General features: G+C 70.2%; 2 protein-coding genes across 2 annotated transcripts; both read right to left on the reverse strand.

The window, feature by feature from the left end:
• Positions 1-25: 25 nt before the first annotated feature.
• ABCA7 (ATP binding cassette subfamily A member 7) lies at positions 26-14,801 on the reverse strand. The gene is made up of 50 exons (XM_075723821.1): positions 14,736-14,801; positions 14,540-14,633; positions 14,120-14,261; positions 13,917-14,044; positions 13,726-13,847; positions 13,455-13,649; positions 12,850-12,939; positions 12,470-12,704; positions 12,196-12,335; positions 12,007-12,123; positions 11,664-11,843; positions 11,383-11,591; positions 11,109-11,285; positions 10,696-10,918; positions 10,371-10,592; positions 10,038-10,242; positions 9,850-9,966; positions 9,482-9,653; positions 9,140-9,271; positions 8,915-9,054; positions 8,693-8,830; positions 8,297-8,508; positions 8,085-8,157; positions 7,645-7,847; positions 7,473-7,521; positions 7,175-7,237; positions 6,638-6,655; positions 6,295-6,449; positions 6,067-6,191; positions 5,887-5,985; positions 5,458-5,653; positions 5,251-5,345; positions 4,956-4,988; positions 4,621-4,726; positions 4,444-4,518; positions 4,033-4,202; positions 3,786-3,963; positions 3,579-3,694; positions 3,227-3,371; positions 3,016-3,139; positions 2,782-2,911; positions 2,569-2,689; positions 2,378-2,440; positions 2,195-2,301; positions 1,193-1,334; positions 989-1,123; positions 806-909; positions 592-684; positions 247-484; positions 26-175 (listed from the first exon to the last, which is right to left on the reverse strand). Exons 1-50 carry the CDS (start codon positions 14,799-14,801, stop codon positions 26-28), a joined length of 6,762 nt encoding a protein of 2,253 aa, XP_075579936.1.
• Positions 14,802-18,805: 4,004 nt separating this feature from the next.
• CNN2 (calponin 2) lies at positions 18,806-24,403 on the reverse strand. Its single transcript, XM_075723584.1, has 7 exons — positions 24,341-24,403; positions 20,987-21,108; positions 20,570-20,636; positions 20,323-20,460; positions 20,006-20,122; positions 19,427-19,573; positions 18,806-19,349 (listed from the first exon to the last, which is right to left on the reverse strand). Exons 1-7 carry the CDS (start codon positions 24,401-24,403, stop codon positions 19,083-19,085), a joined length of 921 nt encoding a protein of 306 aa, XP_075579699.1. The 3' UTR covers positions 18,806-19,082.
• Between the last annotated feature and the right edge of the window lie 1,182 nt (positions 24,404-25,585).

Genomic DNA, 25,585 nt, shown 5'->3' on the forward strand with positions numbered 1-25,585 from the left:
GGTCCACGGGGCACCGTGGCCCTGCTCAGACTGTGCTCTCCTGGTAGCTGTCATCCTCCAGGAACGGCGTCAGCCTCCTCCCGGGGCTGGAGGCCACCGGGGCCGCATCCTGCCCTGGGGCCGTGGAGCCCCCGGGGTCCTCATCGCTCTGCTCCCTGGCAAAGTGCACAAAGACCTGCGGGGAGGGCAGGGTGAGGGGCAGCGCCGGCAGGACCCTGGCCCCCGTGCCCTGCCGTCCCCCATCACCTGGTCAAGAGTGGTCTGGGACACGGAGTAGTCCTCGATGTGGCAAGGGCCGCGGTGGGTTGCCAGGACGCTGAAGATGCTGGCCAGGGAGCCAGCACGGGCGGGCAGCTGGTACTGCAGCAGCCCCCCGTGCCGCTCCTTCAGCACGATGCCGGGGAAGCGGCGCTGCATCAGGCTCTGCACCGGCGCTAACCCGGAGCTGCCCACCCGCACCACCACCGTGTAGCCGTCCCCAAACCTGCACGGGAGAGGAGGGCGTTGCTGCAGGGACCGGCCGTGTCCCCGTCCCCGCAGGGCAGCCGCCCCTCGCTGCCGGAGCCGTCCCTGAGCTCCGAGTCCCGTTACCTGTTCTTGAGGTGCTGGACGCTGCCCAGGCAGCGGAATCGGCCGTTGACCATGATGGCCATCCTGGTGCACAGCGCCTCGCACTCCTCCATGCTGTTGGGGCCGGGGGTGTGAGGCCCCGCGGGGGCAGAGGGGTGCTCCCCTCCGGGGTGCCCCGTGGGCAGAGGGGTGCTCCCCTCCGGGGGTGCCGCAGACCCCGGGAGCGGGGACTCACCTGTGGGACGTGAGCACCACGGACCTGCCCTCCCGGATGACGCTGAGGATGCAGTCCCACAGGAACCGCCGGGCTCGTGGGTCCATCCCCGTCGTGGGCTCATCCTGCAGCAGCCCCCGTGGCAACGTCAGCCCGGGCAGGGGCCGGGTGCTGCCGCGGGACCCCCCTGCTGCCCCCACTCACCAGGAAGACGACGGGCGGGGAGCCGAGGAGGGCTATGGCTGTGGAGAGCTTGCGCTTGTTGCCCCCGCTGTACTTGCCCGCCGGCCGGTCTGCGTGTGGCTCCAGCCCCAGCTTGGCGATGCCCCACTGAGCCACCTGCAACAGGCATGGAGGGGATGAGGATGGGGATCCCCTGGGATGGGGGGGCTGGGGCGTGGGCCCTACCCTGGGGGTCTCCTCCTCTGGGACGCCGCGCAGGCGGCTGTAAAACTCCAGGTGCTCCCGCCCCGTCAGCAGGTCCGTGACAGCGTCGAACTGGGGACAGTAACCCATGTGCTGGTGGACGGACTGCAGGTCGGTGAGCACGCTGCAGGGATGGGGACACGGCTGAGCACCCAGCGGGGACAGGGACAAGCTCCAGGGACAGGGATGAGGCTGAGCACGCTGTGGGAATAGGGATGAGCACGCTGCAGGGATGGGGACACGGCTGAGCACCCAGCAGGGACGCGGCTGAGCACCTAGCAGGGACACGGCTGAGCACCCAGCGGGGACACGGCTGAGCACCCAGCGGGGACACGGCTGAGCACCCAGCGGGGACATGGCTGAGCACCCAGCGGGGACATGGCTGAGCACCCAGCAGGGACAGGGACAAACTCCACGGACAGGGATGAGGCTGAGAACACTGTGGGAATAGGGATGAGCACGCTGCAGGGATGGGGACACGGCTGAGCACCCAGTGGGGACGCGGCTGAGCACCCAGTGGGGACGCGGCTGAGCACCCAGCGGGGAAAGGGACAAGCTCCACGGACAGGGATGAGGCTGAGCACGCTGCGGGCATAGGGATGAGCATGCTGCAGGGATGGGGACACGGCTGAGCACCCAGTGGGGACACAGCTGAGCACATGGCAGGGACAGGGACAAGCTCCACGGACAGGGATGAGGCTGAGCACGCTGTGGGCACAGGGATGAGCACGCTGCAGGGATGGGGACACGGCTGAGCACCCAGTGGGGACACGGACAAGCTCCAGGGAAGGGACGAGGCTGAGCATGCTGCAGGAATAGGGATGAGCACGCTGCAGGGACGAGGATGAAGCCAAGCGCAAGCACGCTGCAGGGATGAGGGCAAGGAGGAGCACAGGGTGGGGACAGGGACAACAGCACGCGTGCTGCGGGGACAAGGAGAGGGGGAGCAGCGGGTGGGCCGTGGGGCCCCTCCGTCTCGCCCACCTGTGCCCTTTCAGCCAGGCCTCCCCCAGCGTCACCTCCGTGTCCCCCGTCAGCATCTTGAAGGTGGAGGTCTTCCCTGCGCCATTCACCCCCAGGAGGCCGAAGCACTGCGGGGCGCAGACCGGGGTCACGGCAGCCCCGGCCCTGGCCGCAATGCCATCCGTCCGTCTGTCCAGCACTCACCTCCCCAGGGGGGATGGCCACGCAGAGCCGGTCCACCGCCGGAGCCTTCCTGCGCCGGTACACCTGCACGGCAGAGCCGAGGCGGCCCTGGGTGCTCCCCACCTGTCACCCACCAGCGGGACTGGGGGCTACGGGAGAGGCTGGAGCCCCGCAGCGAGGGACGGGGCAGGGTCCAGCCCCGTGGCACGCACCTTGGTCAGGTCCTTCAGCAGCAGGAGGTGGCCGTGCGGGGGGGTGCTGCCCACCCTCGCCCGCTCCCTGGCCACGTCCTGGTCTTCCTCCCCCAGCGAGGGCAGCTGCAGAGCCCGCGGCCTGGGGGCAACAGCAGCAGGGGCACTTCCAGGGCTGCCTGCCCCACGGCTGCCCCACAGCTACCCCACGGCCACCCCATGTCCGGTCCTCACCCAAGCCGCAGGAAGAAGCGGTATTGCAGCAGGAGGGTGAAGAGGAAGAAGATGACGCCCTCAACAGCCATGGCGAACATGTTCTTCCCCGCCAGATCCCAGGACAGGGGGGACACGAAGCGCTTGTCCCCTGCAAGCGGCAAGAGGGGCTGTAGGAGGGGGGGACACCAGGGTGGGCCCCCACGCTGGCCGGGCTTTGGGGAGGGGGAGCAGCCCTGATGCCCCCAGACTCACCGAACCTCTCGAAAGCATCAGCCATTGCCTGGTTCTTCACCATGTCAATGAGGCCTCGGCCCAGGCAGAAGTGGGGGAAGACAAGGAAAACTTTCTTCAGGACGCGGTTGATGTTGTTGAGGTTCTGTCGGGGCGGCAAGGAGAGGGGTGGGGGAGCTGGCACCGGCCCCACAGGGACGGGATGGGGGTCCGGGGCAGCCCGGGGGCTCACCTGGTCCACGAAGAGCTCCAGCACGAAGGTGGCCACGCTGCCGTTGATGCCGATGAAGAGGTTGATGCACGTCAGGGCCACGTAGGCGGTGCTGGGGATGCTGAAGAGGAAGGAGGCCGGGTACATCAGGGGGGTGATGGACCAGCTGGAGGGGCAGAGAGGCAGGGGCTGGCTGAGGTGCACGTCCCATCCCGGGGGGCACGGCAGGGCGAGCCAGCACCCGCCCCCCATCACCACAACCCCCCGAGCCAGGGCTGCCCCCAGCCCCGCTCAGAGCCCCCTGTGCCCCCCGCTTCCCCAGGGTCCAGCCCTGGGGGGGCTGAGCCCCGGCTGGGCTCCGCTGGCCCTTCACCCGTAGAGCAGCAGCAGCAGGACCAGGGAGGGCAGGTTGGCGGAGGACACGTAGGACTTCTGCTGGAAGCAGAGGAAGATGAGGATGACCAGCAGCGCAGGGACCAGGTAGTTGCACTGTGGACACAGAGAAGCCAGAGCGGGGAGGGTCACAAATGGGACCTGGCCCGCCCGGGAGCTGTACCCCAGCCCTGTCCCTGTCCTGCACCATGTCCCAGGCGAAGTTGCCCAGCCAGTAGGTGATGGGCTTCATCCCGCTGACAAACTGCAAGTGCTTGGCCTTGCTGACCCGCTCCTCGATGAGGAAGAGCACGAAGCTGGCCGGGACGAAGGACATGGCGAAGATCACGCAGATGGAGACCAGCACGTCCACCGAGGTGGCCATCCTACCATGGAGGAAAGGGCTCAGCCAGGGATGGGGGGGGACCTGCGGGACCCCTGTCCCCGGCACTCACAGGGCGGCCTCTGAGAGCTGCTCCTTGGTGAGGTTGAGGGGGTGGTTGGTGGCTGTGATGCCGTAGAACGTGGGGTCGGTCCCGGCGGGCAGCCGGGCACGCAGCAGCCCGTTGCTGGCCACGTTGAGGAAGGAGACCATGGCGTGCCAGCCCTTGTTGTTGAACCAGACCTGCAGCCCAGGGAGGCCCGGCGGCTCAGAGCCCCCCTGCCACCCCAGCACCCACCCCGGCACTGCCACTAGCTGCACCGCAGCACCGGGCTCCCCGCCGGGCTCCCGCTCCCCTCCAGCCCCGGCTGGGCTCGGTGCTTCTCGAGCTGCTCCAACCCCAGATAGGGACCCGGGTGCTGCATCCCCTGCTACCTCCCAGCTCTGGCCCCTGCAGGACCCCCAGCCCCGGGGCTGGGCGCACCTTGATGTTCCTGCGAGCATCCAAGCCCTCGATGAAGCGGCTGAGGTTGTCCAGGAGCCGGTCCGAGGGGCTGCCCTGGGTGTGGGAACACAGGGTGAGGAGCGGGCTCAGGCCAGCACCCTCCCAGCACTGGGATGCCGGAGCTGAGCCGGGGTGGGGGCAGAGGCCCGGCCGTACCGGGGTGACGTTGAACAGTGCCCGGAGCTCCAGCACCGCCTCGTCCACCTCCGCTGCTGACGGCAGGGCCTGGGAGCCACCAGCGCCCAGAGAAAAGCCACCGTACCTGGAGGGGGAGAGACGGGCACCTCCAAACCTGCCATCCTCTGGAAACCCTCCCAGCCCCTCCACCCTGCCCTGGGCACCTCACCCGCCCAGACGCCACGGTGAGGGGCACGCAGCGAAGGGCTGAGCTTGCCCAGATGAGGACTCTGCCCGTGGACTGCTCAGGCTCTGCCCGACCCCTGCTCCTTCCCCCCCATCTGCGCGAGACCCCAGCCCCTCCCCAGGCTCACCTCTGCTCGTTCACCCACTTCTTGTTCCTCAGCCTGAAAGAAATGGGGGGGGAGAGAAATACCCCCACGGAGACGTTACGGCAGCACCTGCCCACCCGGCTACAAGCCCCCCAGTGCTTCCCCCTTACCCTGTGGTGCCCTTGCTGCCTCCAGCCCTGGCTGGGTTTGGTCCCCAGCGTCCCTCCCTGCTTCCAGCGTGGTGGCACCTTGTGCCAAAGCCCTGCCCCGTCTTCCCCGCGGTGTCCCCAGGGTGTCCCTGGGGTGTCCCCGGGGTGTCCCCGGCCCCAGCACTCACCCTTGGCGGATGATCTGGGGGTAGGTCTTCACCAAGTAGTCAGAGATGTTCCTGCCTGTCAGGTTCTGCAGGACATCGCCTGTGCCTCTTCGCACCTGGGGGGACAGACAGACAAGTTGGACGGACACACGGAGCATCACCTGCACCCGCACCCAGCAGCGCCGGTGCCCCAGTGCCGCGCTGGCCCCGCTGTGGGCTGGGGTTTACCTGGGGCGGCGGGAGCCCCCCAGCCCCCTCGGGACAGTCGGGCAGCATCCTGCGAGCCCCCGGCCCGCTGCACTGGCAGGGGGGGGACGGCTCGGCCTGCGTCCAGTTCCCACGCCGCAGCGCTTCCAGCAAGGCTGGGGGGGCCGGGGGGGCTGAGAAGCCGTCAGGGTGGGAAGCTGGGGGGCATGGCCCCGTCCTGGGCACCCGGCACCACGGGGGGAGAGAGACCCTGGTTACCAGCCTGGTGCGAGGTACCCGCCTCTGCCTGCGGCTGCCATCGCCCCCCCGCCGTGGGGATGGCTAGGGGGGTCCCGTGGCACGGCACCGGCTGCTCCCGGGGGAGAGGCAGGCACCGAGGCGGGGGCTGAGCCCAAGCTGCCCCCTCCCAGCCCCTCCGGCCCCCCGGCCCCGCAGGGTGCAGGCACTCACGCCTCCCCAGCATCCTTCATGCACTTGGTGCCGAAACCCGGCTCAGCCAGGAGCGCGCCCAGCAGCCGAGCCGTGTCGGGGTCCCCCGGGGCATCGTTGCTGCCGGGAGAGGTGGGAGTGAGCTGGCGGCAGCAGGGGATGGGGGACGCGGGAATGGGGGCCACAGGGATGGTGACGCACCTGAAGAAGGTGAACTGCTGCCCGTACATCCAGGGCTCGAGGCGCAGCGGTGGGTACTTCCCGAAGGGCGGCACGATGAGGCTGAAGAGCAGCGCGATGCAGACGAAGACGGCGGGCAGGACGATCTGACGGGGGCCAGGGGTCAGGGCCGGCTCCGCACCCTCCTGCCCCATCCCCTCCCCACCCTCCACATCACGTCGCCGTCCCATCCCCGTCCCCCAGCCGTACCTGCGCGAAGAAGCCCCGGGTGCTGCGTCGGGCATGGAGCATCCTCTTGACGAAGAGGGCGCGGAGCTGCTGGCGGGTGAGCGCCCAGCCCCTCACCCTGCCGCAGGCCTGCCCGCCCACCCCACGCAGCAGGTCCGTCTCCTGGGGCTCCTCTGCTGCAAGGGCAGAGATGGGTCTGGCCCCGGCGCTGGCAGAGCCCGTGGCGAGGGGCAGGGGCTCGTGCCGGGTGGTGCGCGGGGGGTCGGTGTGCTGGCAGAGGCGTCCCCCCACCCCGGCGGGGACAGGGCGCTGAATGCAGGGATGCGACAGGAGCCCCCCAGCCCCCCCAGTCCCCAGCTCCTACCTTGCCGGGCTCCTTGGGCTCAGTGTAAAGAAGAGGAAAGAGTGGTTATAGCCACGCCGGCGCCTGCCCCTCTGGGGTTAGCACCAACCCAGGGCAGAGCCAGCTCCCCAAACTATCACAGCCCCCCCAGACACCCGCAGCTGCCCCTACGCCAGCTCTATCTCCAGAAGAAGGGGTCTGGATACATCCCCTGCGATTTCAAGTCCCATCCCAATGCCTGCACAGAGCCAGGCTCCCCTAAACCTGCCACAGCCCCTGCTCCTCGCCCTGCGCAGCGCCCCGGGGGATGCCCTGAGGCTGGGTGGGAGTGATGCTGCACGAGTGTCCCCGAGCCTCCCCCTGCCCGCTGTCTGTCCGAAGGGATGCATGCCCGAAGGGACACGTGCCCAAAGGGATGCGTGCCCGAAGGGATGCCTGCTTGGATGGACGCGTGCCCGGATGGACATGTGCCACGGCCCCAGCCCAGGGGGTGAAGGCAGGAGGCACCCCGGGGCTGGGCAGCTTGGGGGTCCCAGGTCTCAGCCCCCTCCTTCTTACCCAGCTCCCCGTCGGCTGCTTCCGCGCCCCCCCCCTCACCGGGGGCCGCTCCTCTCCTGGTGCCTGACAAAATGCGGATGAGAGCAGCAGGGTGGGACTGAGGCCACAGCCTGTGACACCTCCCTGCATCCGTGGGTGCTCCCAGCAGGGACCCCAGCCCTGGGCAGGGCAAGGGCCACACAGGGTGCTGGGGACACCCGCACCCCTCTGCTCCGGGCTGCCGAGGACCTCCCCCCGGCCCCCCCACCCCACCCCGGCACCCTGAAGCTCAGCTCCAGCCAGCATCGAGGCATTTTACCTGCCGAGTCAGCATCCACCCCCATGTCCTGGGCCACCTTCAGAAAGATCTGAGGGCGGGAGGGGGCTGGCATTAAACACAGCCACCAGCGCCCACCACCCCGGCGAGGCAAATCCCCCAGGCTGCAGGCAGGGAGGGTGGGCTCCCCAGGAGCCGCAGCTCCTCCGGGTACCTCTTCCAGGGTGGTGTCGGATATGCCGTAGCTGGAGATGCCCAGTTCCCCGAGGTGGGCGTCCAGCTCACGGAAGAGGTCCCCGAAGGCCCCATCCTTGGCCCCGCTGTAGGGCAGGACGAAGAGCACCTCGTGCCCGATGTCCTCCACCAGCTGGGAGCCGGGGACCAGCTTCTGGATCAGTGCCGACAGCTGGGCCACATCTGGGGTGACAGGGGAGGGCTGGAAACCTGGGGCAGGAGCCAGTGGCCAGCGCAGAAGCTGGCCAAAGCTGGCATGTGCCCTGCACCCCGGTCTGGGGGTCCTTGGGGGGGTTTGCAGGGGTGCAGGGGGCACAAGAGCCAGCGGCAGGGCTGAATGTGCCCACAGGTGATGGGGGACATGTGGGGAGCACCGGGGGGTGATGCTGCTGAGGGCACAGGGAGGGACGGGACCCTCACCCACGGCACTGGCCTCGCTGCCCCTCTCACTGCCCAAGCCCGTGTCGCTGCTGTGCTCCGAGTCGCTGCCGTCCTGCGGGAAAGGGTGGCTGCAGCCTGGCACCCTGCGGCAGGATCTGGCCCCAAGCCTGGGGCTCAGCGCTCCCCCGACACCCAGGATGGAGGCACTGGCCACCCTTTTGGCTGATGCTCGGCGGGGCTGAGGGACCCACCTTTTTGGTGGTGCCGGGGACGGTGACGGTGCTGCCGCCCGTCCCGACCTGCTCCCGCTTCACCAGGGTGAGGTGGTAGCCGGTGCCCAGCCTGGCCTTGAGGAAGAGCGGGGACCCGCAGCAGCAGAGCCGGCCCTGCGAGATGATGGCGGTGCGGTCCCCCAGCAGCTCCGCCTCGTCCATGTAGTGGGTGGACAGGATGATGGTGCGGCCTGGGGGCAGGCAGCGGGCTGGACGCTGGACCCCCTTGTTGGACCCCCCCGCTTTGTGGGCATCTCCCCACCAGCATGTCTCCCTGCTCGCCCCACGGGCCCCACTGCCGGTTCTCCATGGCTGGGGGGCTCAGATGCACAGACAGGGAAGCGGGGTCCCCTCTCTCCCTCCCCCAGCCCTGACCTTTGCGGTACTTGAGCAGCAGCTCCCAGATGCTGCGGCGGGAGTAGGGGTCGACGCCGGCTGTGGGCTCGTCCAGGATGACCACCTGGGAGCCACCCACGAAGGCGATGGCCACCGAGAGCTTCCGCTGCATCCCGCCTGCGGGGCAGCAGGGACAGCGTTGGGGTGGGCTGGGGCCATGGACCCCCACTTGGGTGCTCGTCCTGCCCCCCCCACACGCACCCGAAAGGTTCCTGGTCTGCTCCCGGCGCTTGTGGGGCAGCCCCGTGTCCTGGATCAGCTGCTCCATCTCTGTCTTCACCCGCTCCTCCGACAGCCCCTTCAGCCGCCCGTAGAACCAGACGTGCTCCTCCACCGTCAGGCTGGGGCGGGCAGGGGTGAGGCAGGCAGCCCTGCCTGCACCAGCCCCCGGCACTGCTCCCCCCTGCCTGCCCTGCCCCTGCCTACATGTCGAAGAGCACGTTGTGCTGGGGACACATCCCCATGGTTTTGCGGATGCTGTCGATATCGGAGCGGATGTCCCAGCCCAGGATATAGGCAGTGCCGGAGGTGGGGGGCAGAAGGCCGGTCAGGATGGACCTGGATGGGCGACCAGCATGGGAAGGGGGTCAGGGAACGCAGGACCAGCAGGGCTGGGGGCCGGGGTGCCCTGTTCTATGTGGGGTGCTCAGAGCCCGGCCTCATGGGGACCCAGGTCGGGACGGCACCAGGGCAGAGCCAGGCTCAGCTCCTGTCCCCAGCCATGGCCAGGCAGCCCCCGCCAGCCAGACCCCAGCCCCTCCAGCTCACATGGTGGTGGTCTTGCCGGCCCCGTTGTGGCCCAGGAAGGAGGTGATCTGCCCCTCGTAAAAGTCCAGGCTCAGCCCGTTGACGGCCGCGCGGCTGCTGTTGTGGTAAATCTTCACCAGGTTGCGGATGGAGACACCGGGCTGGAGCTGGGCAGGCGGCTCCTCCACCAGTGCTGGAAGCCACCAGAAGGTCATGTTCCGGGCAGGACCCCCTGCCATGGGAAGCAGGACCCCTCGCTGGGGGCAGGACCCCCTGCCATGGGGGGCAGGACCCCCAGCTGGGGGGAAAAGCCCAGGCGGGAGGGCTCGAGCCCAGCTCCGTGGCTGCCGCCCTTCGGCCATGTGGCTCCGGGGCGGGCAGGGGCTCACCTTGGGGTGCAGCGAGGGTGCTGGTGGGGTACGGAGGGTGCCCGCCTGAGGATGGCTCTCCAAGCCAGTAGCTCTTCAGGAAAGGGAAATTCCAGGGCTTGGGGATCCCGTACTGACCTGCAGCGGATGGGGGCTGAGCTGGGCGGAGGCTGGGGGGGTTGCCAGGGGCCGGGGGGGGCCATGCTCACCTGGGAAGACACCCTCGAGGTACCAGGTGGCCAGGCTGTAGAGGCCGGCATCCAGGAGCAGCAGCCCCATGGCCGTGGCGAAGTTGTAGGGGTCTCCTGGCACGGGACTGGTGCCCAGGTTGTGCCACTGGATGCCCACCCCCTGCTCCTCGTAGAGGGAGAAGTACTCGCAGCCGAAGCCGAAGGCCACCGGTGACAGCAGGCTCTGGCAGCAGCAAGAACGGTGGCATGGGCAGAAAGACCGGCCCGGGGGGGTTCAGCCCCAATGCCCCCCAGCCGGCACGCCCGGGACACACGGGGGGCATTGAGGAGGGGGCAGCCACGGCCGCTCACCACGAGGACGCGGAGCGGGAAGGTGATGTGGTCGCGCCAGGCAACGCACAGCACGTAGGGCAGGTAGAGGGAGAAGTAGATGATGCCGCCGCAAGCCGAGGCCAGGTTGGCGCGGGGGAAAAAGGTGCTGATGAGGAAGCACTGGCTGATGGTGGCCACCGAGAAGGTGCCGAGGAAGAGGAAGATGACGGCCGGGTCGCTGTAGGGCAGGATGTTTCCCAGCTGCGGATCGAGGTAGGTTGGAGCCTGTAGAGCCCCCCATGCCGGCTCCCAGCCCCAACCCTCCCTGTGTCACCCACGCTGTCCCCCATGCCATGCAACCTGCCTTGAGGATGAGGACAAGGAGGGCAGAGCTGAGGAGGAAGGGGATGAAGCTGCTGAGGAACCAGCTGAGCCAGAGGATCCCGCTGCTCAGCCCCATGGTCTTCATGGTCTCCTTGAGACGCGTCTCCTTCTCATGCACCACCCCCTTGATGATCATGGCCACCGAGTAGATCCAGGCCAGCGTCATGAAGAGCGGCAGCGAGCGGTTCAGGACCCGCAGGAACCTGGGGGAGATGGCACCGGCCCTTCCACCTCCGACCTGACACCCCGGGGCCACTGCCAGGCAGGGGACACCCGGGTCACAGGCCAGCCTCCCCAGGGCAGCGATGCTGCAGGGTGCTCAGCCCCGTCCCCTGCAGCAGCGGGTCACTCGAGGGTCCCGGGGGGCCGGGGCCACCCCTGCCACCCACTCACACGTCATCCACATAGCAGGGGTAGGGCATTTGCTGGACGTAGACCCCCGTCCGTGGGGCAGCCCCGGTCTGCACCCGCACCACCGCCTGCTCCACCAGGTCCTGCACGTAGACGAACCCCCCCCACACGTAGCGCAGGTCGCTGAAGGGGTCGGCTGCGGGACCCGGGTCCCAAAACCTGGGGGCAGAGCACGGTGCTGGGAGCGGGGACCCCCCACCATGGGCACAGGCTGCTCGGGCAGCCGTGGAGACCGAAGGGGAGGGCGTCCCCCGACCTGTCCTTGATCTTGTTGGTCCTTGTGACATCGTCGATGTCCATGCGGATCTTGTAGCGGATGTGGGGGGGTAGCGTGGGGCCCGTGGCGTTGGTGGGGGGCTGGAAGACCACAGCTGCCCAAAACTGCTGCTCCTCCAGCAGCTCCAGAGCCCGGGCCACCAGCTGCTCCTCGGTGGCCACCGCCTCGATCTTGTCCAGGCAGACACACTGCAGGCAGGGCAGGCAGGGCTCAGCGGGGCTCGGGGAGCCAGCCCGCCCGGGAGCTGGGGTGACACGCACCTCCATGAACTGCGACAGCGCGCTCAGGACCGTGTCGGCGTCGGCGTACACCTGGTGCCAGGTGAGCCCCGGCCCCGCCGCCGGCCCCGCCAGGAACCCAGCCAGCGCCGGCAGCTTCCAGGAGGTGCCCTTGAGGAACCCGTCCAGGAGCTGGGCTGTCCCCGGGGCCAGCAGCAGCTCCTGCAAAGCACCAGGGTACCGCGGGGCGATGCAGCCCACCGCGCTCCTGGCTGCATCCCACCCTGCTCCTGGCCAGGAGCCCCGGCTGCACCCCACCGCACCCCCATCCCGCACCCCACCGCAGCCCGGTCACCGATGGCGAGAGGGTCTGGGGGTCACGCACCCGGAGGACCTGCATCTCCAGGCTGCTGTTGAGGAAGGCGTAGACGCGGGGTCCCAGCTCCCGCCAGGCACCCCCCAGCTCCCCCAGCACCGCCAGCTCCCGGAAGGTCCGGTTCACCTGCATGGGGCAGGGGGGTGAGGCAGAGACGGGGTGAGACCCCCCCCAGTCCCCCCAGAGCCCCCCACTCACCTCGGCCATGATGCTGTCGGGGCCGGGGCCGGGCGGCGTGTACAGGATCTTACCCATGAAGAGGGGCTTGATGCCCCGCCAGAAGATCTGCGAAAGGGGGCTGGACTCCAGGCTGCGGACCAGCTCTCGGCAGAAGGGACCTGGGCAGGGGCAGAACCAAGCCCTCGCCACCGGCCCCTCGCCACCGGCCCCCCGCCACCTCCCGGGCAGCCCCGGGGGGCCGTGCCCAGCAAGCCCCTGGCTGAGCACCCCCAAAGCCCAGCCCGCTCACTGCTGGCGCTGCCCGGGGCCGTGGCTCTCTGCTCCGAGCTGTTGCGGTCCAGGAAGGCTTTGACATCGCTGTCCTCATACCAGTTGAGGGAGGGGACCCTGAGCCCCCCGCCCTCGGGGTGCCCGCAGGCGATGCGCGACAGGGCCCTGAAGGCGCCCAAGCCGGAGGCGCTGGCGTTGGGGGCCGTCAGCACCCCGAGCTCCTGCCGCAGCTTGGCGAGGCTGGTCATGGTGGAGACCTGGGGAGAGCGGGATGGGGAGCAGAGCGGAGCTGTGGGGGACAGGGATGCCCAGGGGCACTGTGGGGAGCGGGGCACCGCTGGGGTGCACGGGGGAGGGTGGGAGGGCACTTGCATGGGGGGGGGCAGGGGAGCGGGGTGCTACCTGCTCCATCAGGGATGCTGCATCCCGCAGGAAGGTGCCCAAAACTTCCACGGTGCTGGTGATGCCGCCCGCCTCCGAGCTTAGCTGTTCCTGCAAGGGGAGCATGGGAAGTGGGTCACAGCCCCTCCGGGGGGGCCAGAGGTCTCTGCCCCGGTGCTTTCCAGCACCCAGTGCGTCCCAGCACCGGGCCGGGGGCTCACAGCCCCTCCGGGGGGACCGGGGGTCTCTGCCCCGGTGCTTTCCAGCACCCAGTGCGTCCCAGCACCGGGCCGGGGGCTCACAGCCCCTCCGGGGGGACCGGGGGTCTCTGCCCCGGCGCCTTCCAGCACCCAGTGCGTCCCAGCACCGGGCCGGGGGCTCACAGCCCCTCCGGGGGGACCGGGGGTCTCTGCCCCGGCGCCTTCCAGCACCCAGTGCGTCCCAGCACCGGGCCGGGGGCTCACAGCCCCTCCGGGGGGACCGGGGGTCTCTGCCCCGGCGCCTTCCAGCACCCAGTGCGTCCCAGCACCGGGCCGGGGGCTCACAGCCCCTCCGGGGGGACCGGGGGTCTCTGCCCCGGCGCCTTCCAGCACCCAATGCGTCCCAGCACCGGGCCGGGGGCTCACCGCAAGGAGCCGGGGGAGGTCGAGCTGGGAGAGGAAGGAGCCCTCCATGGCGCGGAGCTGGGGGCCGGGCAGGGCGCAGAGCCCTCGCTGCAGGCGCTGGGTGGAGGCGGCGTCGCCCCCCGCCAAGAAGCCCCCCAGCTCCGAGGCGTTGCAGACCACGGCCTTCAGCGGGAGGCGGGTGCCAGCCAGGGAGAGCTGGCGGGAGAGGGCCGGTCACGCCGCAGCCCCCAGCGCCGCGGGCACCGGGAGCAGGCGCTGAGCCGACACTCACGATGCGGGGGCTGAGCCGAGCCCCCATCAGCTCGTCCACCAGCGCGGGGGGAAGAGATGTGTTGGTCCGGAGGAACCGCGAGAACGTCTCGTCCTCTCTCAGGTAGTCCCTCACCGGCAGGGCTGGGGGGGGTAGGGGTCAGCCATGGGGGGGTCTCGCTCCCCTGGCACCCCCCTGCTCCCGGTGCTCACCCCTCCGCTGAGCCCCGCTCGCCCGGAGCTGGCGCAGGGCAGGCAGGAGCTGGGCGAAGCTGCGCAGGAGCCGCTGCCCGTTGGTGTGGAGCAGGACCTGGCGGGTTTCGGCCAGCACGCCGGAGAGGCTGGGGGGACGCGGGGCGGGCGGTGAGACCCCGGCCCCGCTGCCCGGCCAGGCCCCGCAGCCCCCCGCCGCTCACATGGAGCCGTCGAAGTTGCCCACCACGCCGGGGGCCTCTCCCGCCGTCGGGTGCCGAAAGCAGGGGTTGTTCATGTTGCAGATGATGCCCTGCAGCCAGGGCAGGGTCCCGGCCGAGGGCAGGGCCTTATTGGGGAAGTGGCCTGTGGGAGAGGGAGAGGAGGGTCCGGGGGGGCAGCACGGGACCCCCAGGGCCACGCACACACCTGGGCAGGGAGATGCCAGCGAGCCCCTGGCTCATGTCCGCCTCCCAGGGCTGCCTCCCCCAGTGCCACCCCAGGGCTCCCATGCAAGGGGGGTCCCCGGCAGGCACGGGGAGGCCGGCTGCCCCATGGGGAGGGCTGCCCCATGAAGGGGGGGCTGCCCCATGGGGAGGGCTGCCCCATGAAGGGGGGGCTGCCCCATGAAGGGGAACACTCACACTCATGCTGCTTGAAGGGTGGGTGGGATTGCCGCACCGAGATCAAGATGAAGAAGAGGAAGAGGGGCCACAGGAGCTCGATGGCTAGCTGGATCTGGGGGGAGACCCATGATAGGGGGGGTCCCCATGGCTCTGCCTGCCCCTGCGCCAAGACCCAGCGGCTCCGGGCACCCTCCTGCCCCGGGTACCCGCTCACCCGCTGCCGCCGGCGGTAGGTGAAGTTCTTCCAGAGCAGCAGCCCCAGCTGGGTGCCCACGGCCATGGCGGGGGTGCAGGGGGCACGTTCTCTGCACCCCACTCAGGTCCAGCTGTGGGTGACAGCAGCGGGGGGTCAGCACCAAGCTGGGGGTGACGGTCAGGGCTCTCACTTCCCTCTGGCTCGGGGCTTATCACACACCGGGCAAAGCGCCGGGCACACGGCTGAGCTCCGGGTGCTGGCAGGAGCCAGCCCGGCGTTCCTGCAGCAAAGCTCCTTTCCGGAGCAAAGCCCTCAAATCTCATTCTTCTCTAAACCAAAAGCAGCAAAACAGGGCACAAGCTCTGCAAGCCCCTCCAGGTCAGCGCTGCGTTGGGAGCGATGAACCCGAGACACGCACCACGCCAAGCGCGGGGAGCAGCCGGGCGCCCCAGCAGCCCCGGCGACGGGAGCGGCTGCGAGCCCTGGAGAGCTGGGCAGCCGCCGGGGGAGGCCTGGGACCTGCCCGTGCCTCAGTTTCCCCCTGTGAGGGATGTGGCAGGGCCAGCAGCGAGGTCGGGTGTTTCTGGTGAGACCCTCAGCACCCCAGGAGGGGAAATTGGCCCCATGCAATGAGCTCGAGGAGTGAGCTCAGACACGCAGGTCCCACAGGTGCCCCCCGAGCTGTGCTGGGGTCCCAGCAGCTCCGTCCCCGTCCCCAGCCCGGTCCCAGCCAGCTCCTGGGACTTCACCCACCCCCGGCCAGGGGCCAGCAGGTCGGCAGCCCCCAGGACCCAGCAGCAAAGCAGCAGCCTCCCCTTCCAGCCGCGCGGGCCGGCTTCGTGCCAAACCTGGGCAGGCAGAGGTGGCACGACCGAACTCGCAGCCTCCCGCCCGGCAAACACCCACGCTCCAGGAAAGCCCAGCTCCGGAGCTGCCCCCGGGGCCACCGTGAGCTCAAGGCACCCCTGGGGCACCCACGCTGCCCGTTCCACCACCCCGAGCTGGTGGCCGAAGCTGCAGACTCACCCGCCTGCCCTCTCGCCTCCCACGGCCTCGCACCTCCGCCAGCCCCGGCCCGGGTTTGGGCAGGAGGGCAGGCAGGCGACGACCTGCCCGCTGCTGCCTCTGCCCGCGCTCGGGGCTAAGCCGGGTCCCGGGGCGCAGCGGGGATAAGCAGGCACCAGCCAGCGGGATTAGGATCCCGGCTGGGAAATCCGGCTAATCAGCCTGTGGGGCTGGACACGAGTGGCACCAGAGCGGGGTCCGGGGGGAGGATTCCTCTGAGGGGGCACCGGGGTTTGGGGAGAGCTGTGCCACCCGCACCCGCTGCAGCGGGGACCCAGCGCCCCGGCCCCGGGAGGCGGCTGCCAGGGTGGGGGGTGACAGCGGCTGAGCGGGGGGCAGCGGCTCTTTTCGGGACAAAACAGACACAAAACACCGGGATGCTCCAGAAGCCACTTCCCAGAAGGGGACTCGCGTGGGAATCTGCTCACTCACCTCATGGGAAAAAAAAAAAAAACACTCCCCATCGCTGCAACCGGGAGCACGGCGGCCCCCGACCCTGGCACCCCCCGGCCCCGGTCCCGCCGCACCGAGCCCCGCGCTGGGCGGGATGCGGAGCCACCGGGGGGCGGAGGGGCCGGGGGGGGGGGTGATGGGGACAGGGGGACAGCCCCGGGGGGGACGATGGGGACATCCCGGGGGGATGATGGGGACACGGGGACATCCCGGGGGGATGATGGGGACAGCCCGGGGGGGGCACAAGGGACATCCCGGGGGGAGGATGGGGACACGGGGACAGCCCCGGGGGGGACGATGGGGACAGCCCGGGGGGGACACTGGGACATCCCGGGGGGATGATGGGGACACGGGGACATCCCGGGGGGAGGATGGGGACACGGGGACATCCCGGGGGGGGACGATGGGGACATCCCGGGGGGGGCACGGGGACATCCCGGGGGGATGATGGGGACATTGGGACAGCCCGGGGGGACGCTGCGAGGCCGAAGCCCGGCCCAGGCCAGCCCCCGGCGGCACAGCCCCCGCCCGCAGCAGCTCCCGGCCCGGGACCCCCGTTACCTGCTCACGCCGCCACCGCGCGGCCCCTTTAAGAGACACCCCCCGCCTCAGCGGGCTCCGCCGGGCTCGTGCGCAGGCCCCGCCCTCCCTGCGCTACAAAGTAGCCGCGGGCGTGACGTCAGGGGAAGCGGGTCTTAAAGGGGCCGGTGCGGCACGGGAGGGCGGGGGGTGGGGGTGTGTGTGCGAGGGGCAGGAGCCCCTCCCCACCCCTGCCCTTCCCCTGGCCAGCTCTGGCCCTGCCCCACCCCTGCCACGCCCTGCCACGCCCCCTGCCACGCCCCTGCCCCACCTCGCCCTGGGCTGGGCACCCTTGGGACCCCCACGGAGCAGCGGAGCCCCTGCCAAGGGCGCTGCAGCCCGGCCTGGGGGGGGCTGAGACCCCCCTGGAGTGCCAGGCCCCGCGAGGCGGTGGGCAGGGAGACCCCCCCCCACCCCCACCCCCCCCTCGCCGGGCTCCCGAGGGACAGACCCTTCCCCACGAGGGTCCCCCAGCCCCCGGGGCTGTGGCAGCCTCCAGGTGGGGGGCACCGGGGTGGTATTGGGGTGCTGGGTGGCAGCGATGGCCCCAGGAGGGTCCCGAAGGCAGGGGCCGCTGAGTCACGCTGCGGCGGGCAGCATGGCCGGCAGCACCGTGCTGGCACCCGTGAACCTCGGCGGCTCGATACCGGGGGAGGCGGCACAGGCAGGGCCCCCCGGGAGCGAAGCTGAGCTCCTCTCGTTGCAGCAGGCGATAACGCAAGGCCGCGGCCCGAGTCGGGGAGCGCGGCTCTCTGAACCGCAGCGTTTCACCCCAAAAAGTGGATCCCAGCTCGGCCAGGGCTCACGCAGGCACAGCCGGGGCCACAAGCCCAGGGCTACCGCTGGGCCACGGCCCTCGGGGCTCCCGGGGGCAACCAAACCGGGGTTTGGGAGGTCCCTTGGCTGTGCTCAGGGCAGCGCTGAGCCCCGGGAGCAGCCCGCGCCAGCAGCGCCCCGCATTTAACCGCAGCGCCCAGCTCTGCTTCACGGCACAGCACGTCCCTTCGGGAAGCTTTTTATTGCCCACCCACGCTCAGGACCAGCGCACGGTGGCACCGTTAACCCCACAGCCAGTTCCCAGCTCCCACTCGGTGCCCCGGCCCCGGGGGACACGCAGCGGCTCGGCCCCCCGGATCGCAGCCTCCCGCCCCACGGCCCCGCAGCTCTGGGGTCCGACCCAGCTCTGCAGCAGCTCCCACCCCCCCAGGCACGGGGGGACCTGGCTCGAGCACTGACGCAAGGAGCCTGCACCAGAAACCATCTCCTGCTTAAGTTAAAAAGTTTTGGTTTTTTTTTTTTTAAAAAAAAAAAAAAAAATTCAATATAAGAGCATTTGCAGTAAAAACCCCACATGAGGCGAAGAAGCCGGCGGGCACAGCAAGGGGCTGCGCCGTGCGCCGGCACCCCCAGCCCTGCGCCGCGCTGGCAGCTGCCCACCCTCAGGCATCGCCCCGTGGCGCAGGATGCGGCCGTCGCAGGCAGCCTTGGCTCCAGCCTGCCAGGCGATCGCATTACTGCGGCGTTCGGCACCGCAAGCCGGGTGCCTGCAGGGCGTGCCGGGTGTGTGGGCTCCCAGCCCAGCCCTGCGGCCACGACCGGAGCCTCGGAAACTTGGTCCCTATGAATTCTGCAAAAAAGGCATTTCCAGCTTCGCTCCTAGAGATCACACGAGAGCGCAAGGCTGCTGGCGGTGCATGCACGCTCACACTCGCAATCCCCCATCCCGGGCCAAGGCCCTGCAGCGCCCTGGGCTCCCCCCGTGCCTGGGGGTCTCTCCCGGCCGTGCTCCCACCGACCCGAGCCCCTCTCCTCCGCAGGGCTGAGCTGGGTCCTGCCAGCACCGGGGCGAGAAGCGGCACCGGGGGTAGTGTGGGCGGCTGCCAGCCCCCCCTTGCCGAGGGATCCAGGCGCTGCCGCAGCAGAGCATCGCCGGGGCGGCGTGGTGGGCGCCGGGTGGGAATGCATCTTCTTGGCTGCGCGAGAGGCGACACCGTCCCCTTCTCGGTGCTGGAGCATCCACTGCCTTCCTGCTGCAAACGCCGGGGCTGCACTGGGGCCTGGGGATGCCCGCGGGCTGCGGGAAAGGGCCGGTCTCTCCTCTAGAAATGGGGTCTTTCTTTCCTTGCTCAGAAAAACAAGATTCCTTTCAAAATTTAAAAAAAAAAAAAAAATTTAAAAAGAGGGAATGATGAAAGCAGAGCCTGGAATGTCGTTGGTAGCGAGGTCTGTACATGAGATAGTGCGAGACGGGGCTGGGCGACGTCCCACTCAGTAGCTCTCCTCCTCCTCATGGTGGTAGTGGTACCCGGGGGGGTCCCCGCTTTGGTCGCAGGCAGCGTTGGCCACCTCGCCCTGGCTGCCCTGCGGGCAGTACTTGGGGTCGTAGATCTGGCGGCCCAAGCCGAAAACCTGGCCGCTCTGGTTGGCGCCCTGGTTGGAGCCCATCTGCAGCGACATGGAGGAGTTGTCGCACTTCTCCGTCCCCATCTTGGAGTCGTAGATGTGTCTCCTGGTGCCGGGAGCCGTCATGCCCACCTGGAAGGACAGGACGGAGCAGGGTTCAGCTGCTGTCCCCCCCACCATCCCTCCGCGCCGCGGCCGCGGTGGCTCACCTGGCTGGCGCACTTGTTGGTGCCCATTTGGAGGCTGATGGTGGAGTGGTCCATGGGCGGCAGGATCTGGTTCTTGGGGTCGTAGAGATGCCTCCTGGTGCCGTAGGCCGTCATGCCGGACTGGCTGGCACACTTGTTCGTGCCCATCTGACAAGAGAGGCCGGTGAGACCGGGCACTGCCCCACGCGTGCCCCTTCTCCTCCCGCCCCGTCCCCCCACAACCCGGGGGGCACAGCCAGCGCAGCCTCTCCCGGACATTGAGTGCCAGGGTTCAGATGCCTTTCATTAAAAATAATCCAGCCACCAAGCCAGGAAACACGAAATTGCTACTCTCCCCTTAATTGCTTTAGTGGTGGACTTGGTAGTGTAGGTTAATGGTTGGACTGGATGATCTTAAAGGGCTTTTCCAACCTAAACGATTCGATGATCCCAGATCCTGAGGATGCTCAAATCACCTTGAGCCTCAGGTCGCCCCATCCATGCTTGGAGCCCTGACAGTGGGTGCTGAGGGTTTGGTAAAACCGAGGCCCCCCTCACCCGCCAGCCCGGCCCTCGGGAGCACGCGCGGGGCCAGCCCACCTGCAGCCCGATCACGCACTGCCCGGCCTTCATCTTGGCCTCGTCGAAGTTCCTCTGCTGCTTCTCCGAGTACTTCACGCCGATGTCTACGCCGCTCTGCATCCCCTTCGTTTTGGCCTGCCGGGGAGGGGCGGTGAGGAAGGACGGGGGTCCCAGACCTCCCTCCCTCCCTCTCCCTGGGCAGGGGGAGCCTGGGAAGACCCTGGGAGCCCCGGGAGCCGCGGGGTCCCACAGGCACCACCCCAAGTTGGGGGTCTCCCCAGCGGGTCCCCGCAGGGCTTTGCCCCCTCCCAAGCCACTCTTCCCTTGGCGCTCACCATGCCCGCCAGCGCCAGCAGCGACACCTGCACCTGCGTCAGGTTCCCGCTCTCAAAGAGGTCGTTGGCTTCAAAGAGGTCCACGGGGTTCATGCCGTAGCTGGCCATGGCCTTGATGAAGTTGGAGAGGTTCTCGAGCTGGGGGCGGGGGGAGAGGGGTAAGACGCCGGTGGGTGATGGCGGAGGGGCCGGGGCAGAGCCGGGGCTCTGCGGCGGCCAGGTTGCAGGCAGGGCTGCCCGCACCTACCTGGTGCCAGTTCTGAGCCGAGCGGTTGATCTTCCTCACCGAGTTGGGCTGCAGCTTGTTCATGAGCCTGGAGGGAGGCAGGGGGGAGCGGGGGCTGCGGCGGGGCACACACCCCAGGGCGGCAGCAGGGTGCGGGCCCCTTTCGGGAAGGTCCAGGTCTCCCCTGCAAGCACAAGGTGATCTCCCCCCCCAAGTCCCTGATGGCCCCAGGGCTCCTCGCAGACACGGGCACTTTGGGGGCAACTCCGGCCAAGCAGCGCCGCAGAGAAACCTCTGTCGGGTCCCACCGGCGCGGGCATGGCCAGATCCAGCCCACCCTTCCCACCCCAAGGGCTTGGCGGGGGTCCCCGGGAGGGCAGGTCTCCCGCATCACCATCCGAACGGAGCGGGGGCCAAGGGGCTGTGCTCGGGACTCACTCGCAGAGGATCACCCCATCCTTCAGCCCCTTCTGGAAATCGGGCCCGATCTGCTGCCCCGTGACGCTCTCGATCCACGTCCGCAGCTCGGCTTCCTTCTGCGGGTCGTACTTCTGGGCGAGCTGGGAGGGGACGGCGAGGGGGCAGCTCAGGCACGGCCCCGGCGTGCACCCCAAACCCCTCGGGGGGGGGGGGCGGCTCCCCCACCCCAGGCACAGACCCGCAGCGAGGTCTGGGGACAGCAGCCCAGTGCCGAACACCGTCCCCGGGAAGCGCTGGGGACACTGGCACCCCGTCCCCAGCCTCTGCAGCGTGGTGGAGTGCACCCCACAGCCTGGCCGCCCCCAGCCCCAGAGAGCCGGGGGGTGAGGTGGGTGCAGCAAGGTAGGCGCAGCAAGGTGGGCGCAGCAAGGTAGGCGCAGCAAGGTGGGCGCAGCGAGCGGCTCGGACGGCCCCGGGAGATTTGTTCAGCCCCAATTTTCTGGCACACAGGAACCCCCCCCGGGGCTGGCAGGTGACAAGAGCCATGGCTGGGAGTCACAGCGTGACCCCATGGCAGGGGAGGACATCTCCCCCCATCTCCAGCCTCCCGCATCCCCGACCGTCGGCTGGTTTTAGCCCGTCTATACGCGCAGCCTGGGGAGCAAGAGTGGCCGGGCTGCCCCTGCCCCTGCCCGTGCCCCTGCCCCTGCCCGTGCCCGTGCCCCTTGCATGGGAATGGGGACAGGAGCACGAGCACGGTGCTGCCAACAGACACAGGCGTTGGCGCGGCCGGACCCGGCGTGAGCCCGCAGAGCACGGTGCCCCTCACACACGGCAGCTTCTGAACCTTTCCAGGAGGATGAGAAGGAACTGCCCGGGGGGGCTGTGGGGAAATGCAAGGCCTCATTCCTCCCTGTCCCCTGGAGCCCGCAGGAGCCCAGCACCAAGCTCCGGGGGTCTCTGGCCACGCGACGCTCTCCCCTCCGGCGCGGCCAAACGCCGCTGCAGATTCCTCGGTCACCGCGGCTATGCCAGGAATGCGGATGCCTCCTCCCAAATGGAGACCAGCTGCCCGGGCCGGCAGCATCACTGGCAGCATCGCATCGGCCTTGGCCCGCGAGGGAAGGAAAAGGCACCCCGGCCTGGGGCGGGAAGGAGGGGGCTGCATGGGAAGACCCTGGGAGCCCCGAGTGCCGTCGCTGCTCAGCTGGCACCCGGGGACGGCTGCAAGGCAGCCACTGACCTCTCGCCCATCCCGTCCCCTCTTGGTCCCGGTCTGCACCAGGGCTGGTAGCCCCAAGGGATCCCAGCCACGGGGAGACCCCGGATGGGCACGGTCCGGCCCCATTCCCCGGTGGGGAGACACCAGCCGTGCCCGCAGGCTGCGCTGGGCTGCAGCCCCACAGCCCCAGCCCCAAAGGGGAAGCTGGACTGGTGTGGGATGCAGGGACAGCCCAGCTGAGCAGGGTCACGCTCACGACACCATGCGCATCCCAGCTGGGGAATCCCACTGTCCTACCAGCTGGTTTTCTGGAGCATGGGCAGCCCATGCCAGTTCCTGTTCCCAGCCCGCTGCCAGCACGGAGGTTTCTCAGGGCACGGGAGGGGTCAGAGGGCACCAGCCCCTGAGCAGATCCCACCACAGCCCAGTTTGCAAGGGCTTGCACGGACTGGGAGGCTGCCACTGGTTTAACTGGTTCCCAGTCAGTGATGTCAGCTTCCAGCAGACACACCGGGGCAGTTAAACTGGCTTAAGTCTTGCTGAATCAAGCTGAAGCGCCCAAGAGCACGCAGCAGTGAGGCTCCAGCACGCGTCCACCCGCTCAGCGCCGGTGAGCCCAGCCCAGATGCAAGCAGGGACCCGTCTTCTCCGGGTGATGAAATGCAAATCCCTGCGAGGCTGGGCAAGGACAGCCCGGCCCCAGCTGCGGCCACAGCCGCCACAGCTGCCACAATCCCCACAGCCACACGCAGCCGAGCTCCGGCAGCGGTGCAGGCAGCGGCCCAGTGCCCCTTCTGCCTGCCCCGGCTCCATCCGGGCAGCTCCTGCGTCCCTGGGCAGGGCGCAGCCGCGCAGGGGCTGCCCCGGGGCCGGGGGGGGACCACGGCTCAATCCCTGCTCGCCTGGGGCCAGGTACAGCCCGGCACCGTGGCCGCTGCCCGTGCCACCGCCCGGGGTGCCGGCGGTGCCCAGCACCCATCCCTGACCGCAGCCCCACAGGGAGCACGGCCAAGGGAAGGGGTTGCTGGGTCCCCCCGCTCCCCCTGGCCCGGCAGGACCCCCGTACCCCCACCACAGCAGCGCAGCCCCACTGCATGGGGCACAGCGAAGGCTCGGATGGGGGCACCCGGAGTCGCACCCAGCGCTGCTCACCAGCACCCCAGCCCCATCCTCAGCGTTTCGGTCAAGGGCTGATTTCACCTGCCCGGGCAGGAGGGTGCTGGCAGGGCAGGGCAGCTGCCTGCACCCTGCGGCACCCGGCTCCTTCCTTGGGGTGTAAACACCCCGGCCGGAGGCACCGGTTCCCCTTTCCCCTTCCGGCCCCGCGGTGCCTCGGTGGCACCTCTGCGGGAGAGCGGCTCAGGCGCGCGAGGCCTGGGTGGCCGAGGGTGCCATGGGTGAGCCCGGCCGGGGGGTCCGGGGCTCCGAGGGGCAGGCGTGAGCCGGGAGCTGCTGCTGCCACCTGTGTCCTGCCAGGGCCACCAGCCCCATCCCCAGCGAGGGCCGTGGGGACACGGGCCAGGTCGGAGCATCCCACCGGGAGACAGGGACCAGCGGCAAAAGGCAACAGGAGCTGCTGGGGCCATTCGCCCCCAGCCCCGGGTGCGGACGGGAGCGGTGCCCCGGGGTTTGCCGGGGGCGGGGGGCGATACCGGCCACCGCACGGGCCTGCACGGGGGTTGGCGAGGTGGCCGGTCCCTGGGACCCCTCCCAGCCCCGGTCCCCCGGAGACACCTTCCCGGGACCCCGCGGGCAGGGCCAGGGCACCCCGGGACTGTGAGCCCAGCGCCGGCATCCCCGCCCCTCAGAGCCCCCGGCACACCGGGACCCCCGGCTCCCCGTCCTCCCGGGACCCCCGGCTCCCCGCCCGCCGCTGGCGCCGGGACCCCCCGATCTCCACCCCGGGACTTCTCCACTCTCCACCCCCGGAGGCACCGGGCCCCGTCCGGCTCCACATGCCCGGGGCGCACCGGGACCCCCCGGCTCTCCAGGAGCCGGGGATGCAACCGGGACCCCGCAGTGGCACCGGGATGCCCCGCTCTCCAGGGCCCCCAGGAGCACCGGGAGTCGCAGCGCCCGGTAGCCCCGGTACCTCCCCGGTCCCCGACTCCCCCCTGCCCGGTGGCACCGGGGTCCCCGTCGCGGCTCACCCGGTTTTTGACCTCGGCGGAGAGGCCGTAGGACGGGCCCTTGTTGAACTGGGAGCTGCTCATGGCGGGCAGCGGGCAGCGGGCAGCGGAGCCGGTACCGGAGCGGGCAGCGGGGAGCGGCGGCGGGGCGGGAGGGGCGGGAGGGGCGGGCCCGGCCCCCCCGCGCTGATTGGCCGGGGCCGAAATGCCCAAATAAGGGCAGGAGCGGCCGGACCGCGGAGGGGGGGGGTCCCGCACCCCGACACCGGGAGCCGGGGGGAACCGGGGGGCGCTGGGACCCTGCGGGGTCCGGGGCCGCGACCGGGGCTGGAGCCGCCCCCGGCGCGCGTGGGCACAGCCCGGCACGCGGGCACCCGCGGGCACACGCCCCCCCACGCGGGCACACGCACCCGCGGGCACACGCGCCCACCTATAGACGGGCACACGCGTGTGCATCGCCCCATACCCGTGCGTGCACAGATGTGCGCGGCCCCCCCGACCCACGGGCGCTCCCCCGCACACGCACACGCGCGCACACGCGCGCACCCACGGCCACGCGCACACGCGGGGCACACGTACGCGCACCCCCCGCCCGTCCACGCACACCCCCGCACCTCCACCCACGCACAGCCCCCCCCAAACCTCCACCCACGCACACCCCCCCCGCACCTCCACGCACACCCCCCCGCACCTCCACCCACGCACACCCCCCGCACCCCCACCCACGCACACACCCCCTGCCCCGTCCCGCTCCCCTCGCCCCGACCGGCCGCTGCCCGCCCCACGGCCGGCAGATCGCCCACGGGAGGCAGCGCGGCCCCGCGGGGGGGTCCCGGGACGAAGCGGGTCCCCCCCCCCCCCCCGAGGCCACCCGTGGGGGCTGGCAGCCGCCCCGAGCAGCCCGTGGGCAGCGGCTGGGGCAGGATCCGGCCGGGGGTCCCCACGGTGCAGGAGTGGCACCCCGGGGGGGCCCACCCCGTCCCACCCCATCCCTCTCCCGGGGTTCATCCGCCGCCTCGCCGGGTGCTCCCGTAGGTGCCCCGACCATTGCGGGGCTGCGTCACCCCTGGGTGGGCGAGTCACGGGTGGGGGGCCGTGGGTGCGCGGAGGCTGCAGGCTGGCGGGGGCCAGGGCAGGGCGGTGACCCCGGGGGGGCCGCTGGGGCCAGGCTGTCCTGGCACCGCCACCGAGCCCACGGCGGAGGCAGAGCCCGGAGCATCCCACGGGTGGGAGCCTGGAGCCCTGCATCCCACTCACCCCCACCCC

This window comes from Pelecanus crispus, chromosome 20 (assembly GCF_030463565.1).
Source record: "Pelecanus crispus isolate bPelCri1 chromosome 20, bPelCri1.pri, whole genome shotgun sequence".
In the NCBI taxonomy this organism is placed as follows: Eukaryota; Metazoa; Chordata; class Aves; order Pelecaniformes; family Pelecanidae; genus Pelecanus; species Pelecanus crispus.

Coding starts and splice junctions, on each gene's coding strand:
- ABCA7 (XM_075723821.1), bottom strand. CDS start 14,801: ATGGCCGTGGGCACCCAGCTGGGGCTGCTGCTCTGGAAGAACTTCACC. Junction 5,986..6,066: donor CAGCAGTTCACCTTCTTCAG/GTGCGTCACCAT, acceptor CTCTCCCGGCAG/CAACGATGCCCCGGGGGACC. Junction 4,989..5,250: donor CCCCAGATCATCCGCCAAGG/GTGAGTGCTGGG, acceptor CATTTCTTTCAG/GCTGAGGAACAAGAAGTGGG.
- CNN2 (XM_075723584.1), bottom strand. CDS start 24,403: ATGAGCAGCTCCCAGTTCAACAAGGGCCCGTCCTACGGCCTCTCCGCC. Junction 20,461..20,569: donor CGGCTCAGAACTGGCACCAG/GTAGGTGCGGGC, acceptor CCCCGCCCCCAG/CTCGAGAACCTCTCCAACTT. Junction 19,350..19,426: donor CCAACAAGTGCGCCAGCCAG/GTGAGCCACCGC, acceptor CTGTCCTTCCAG/GTGGGCATGACGGCTCCCGG.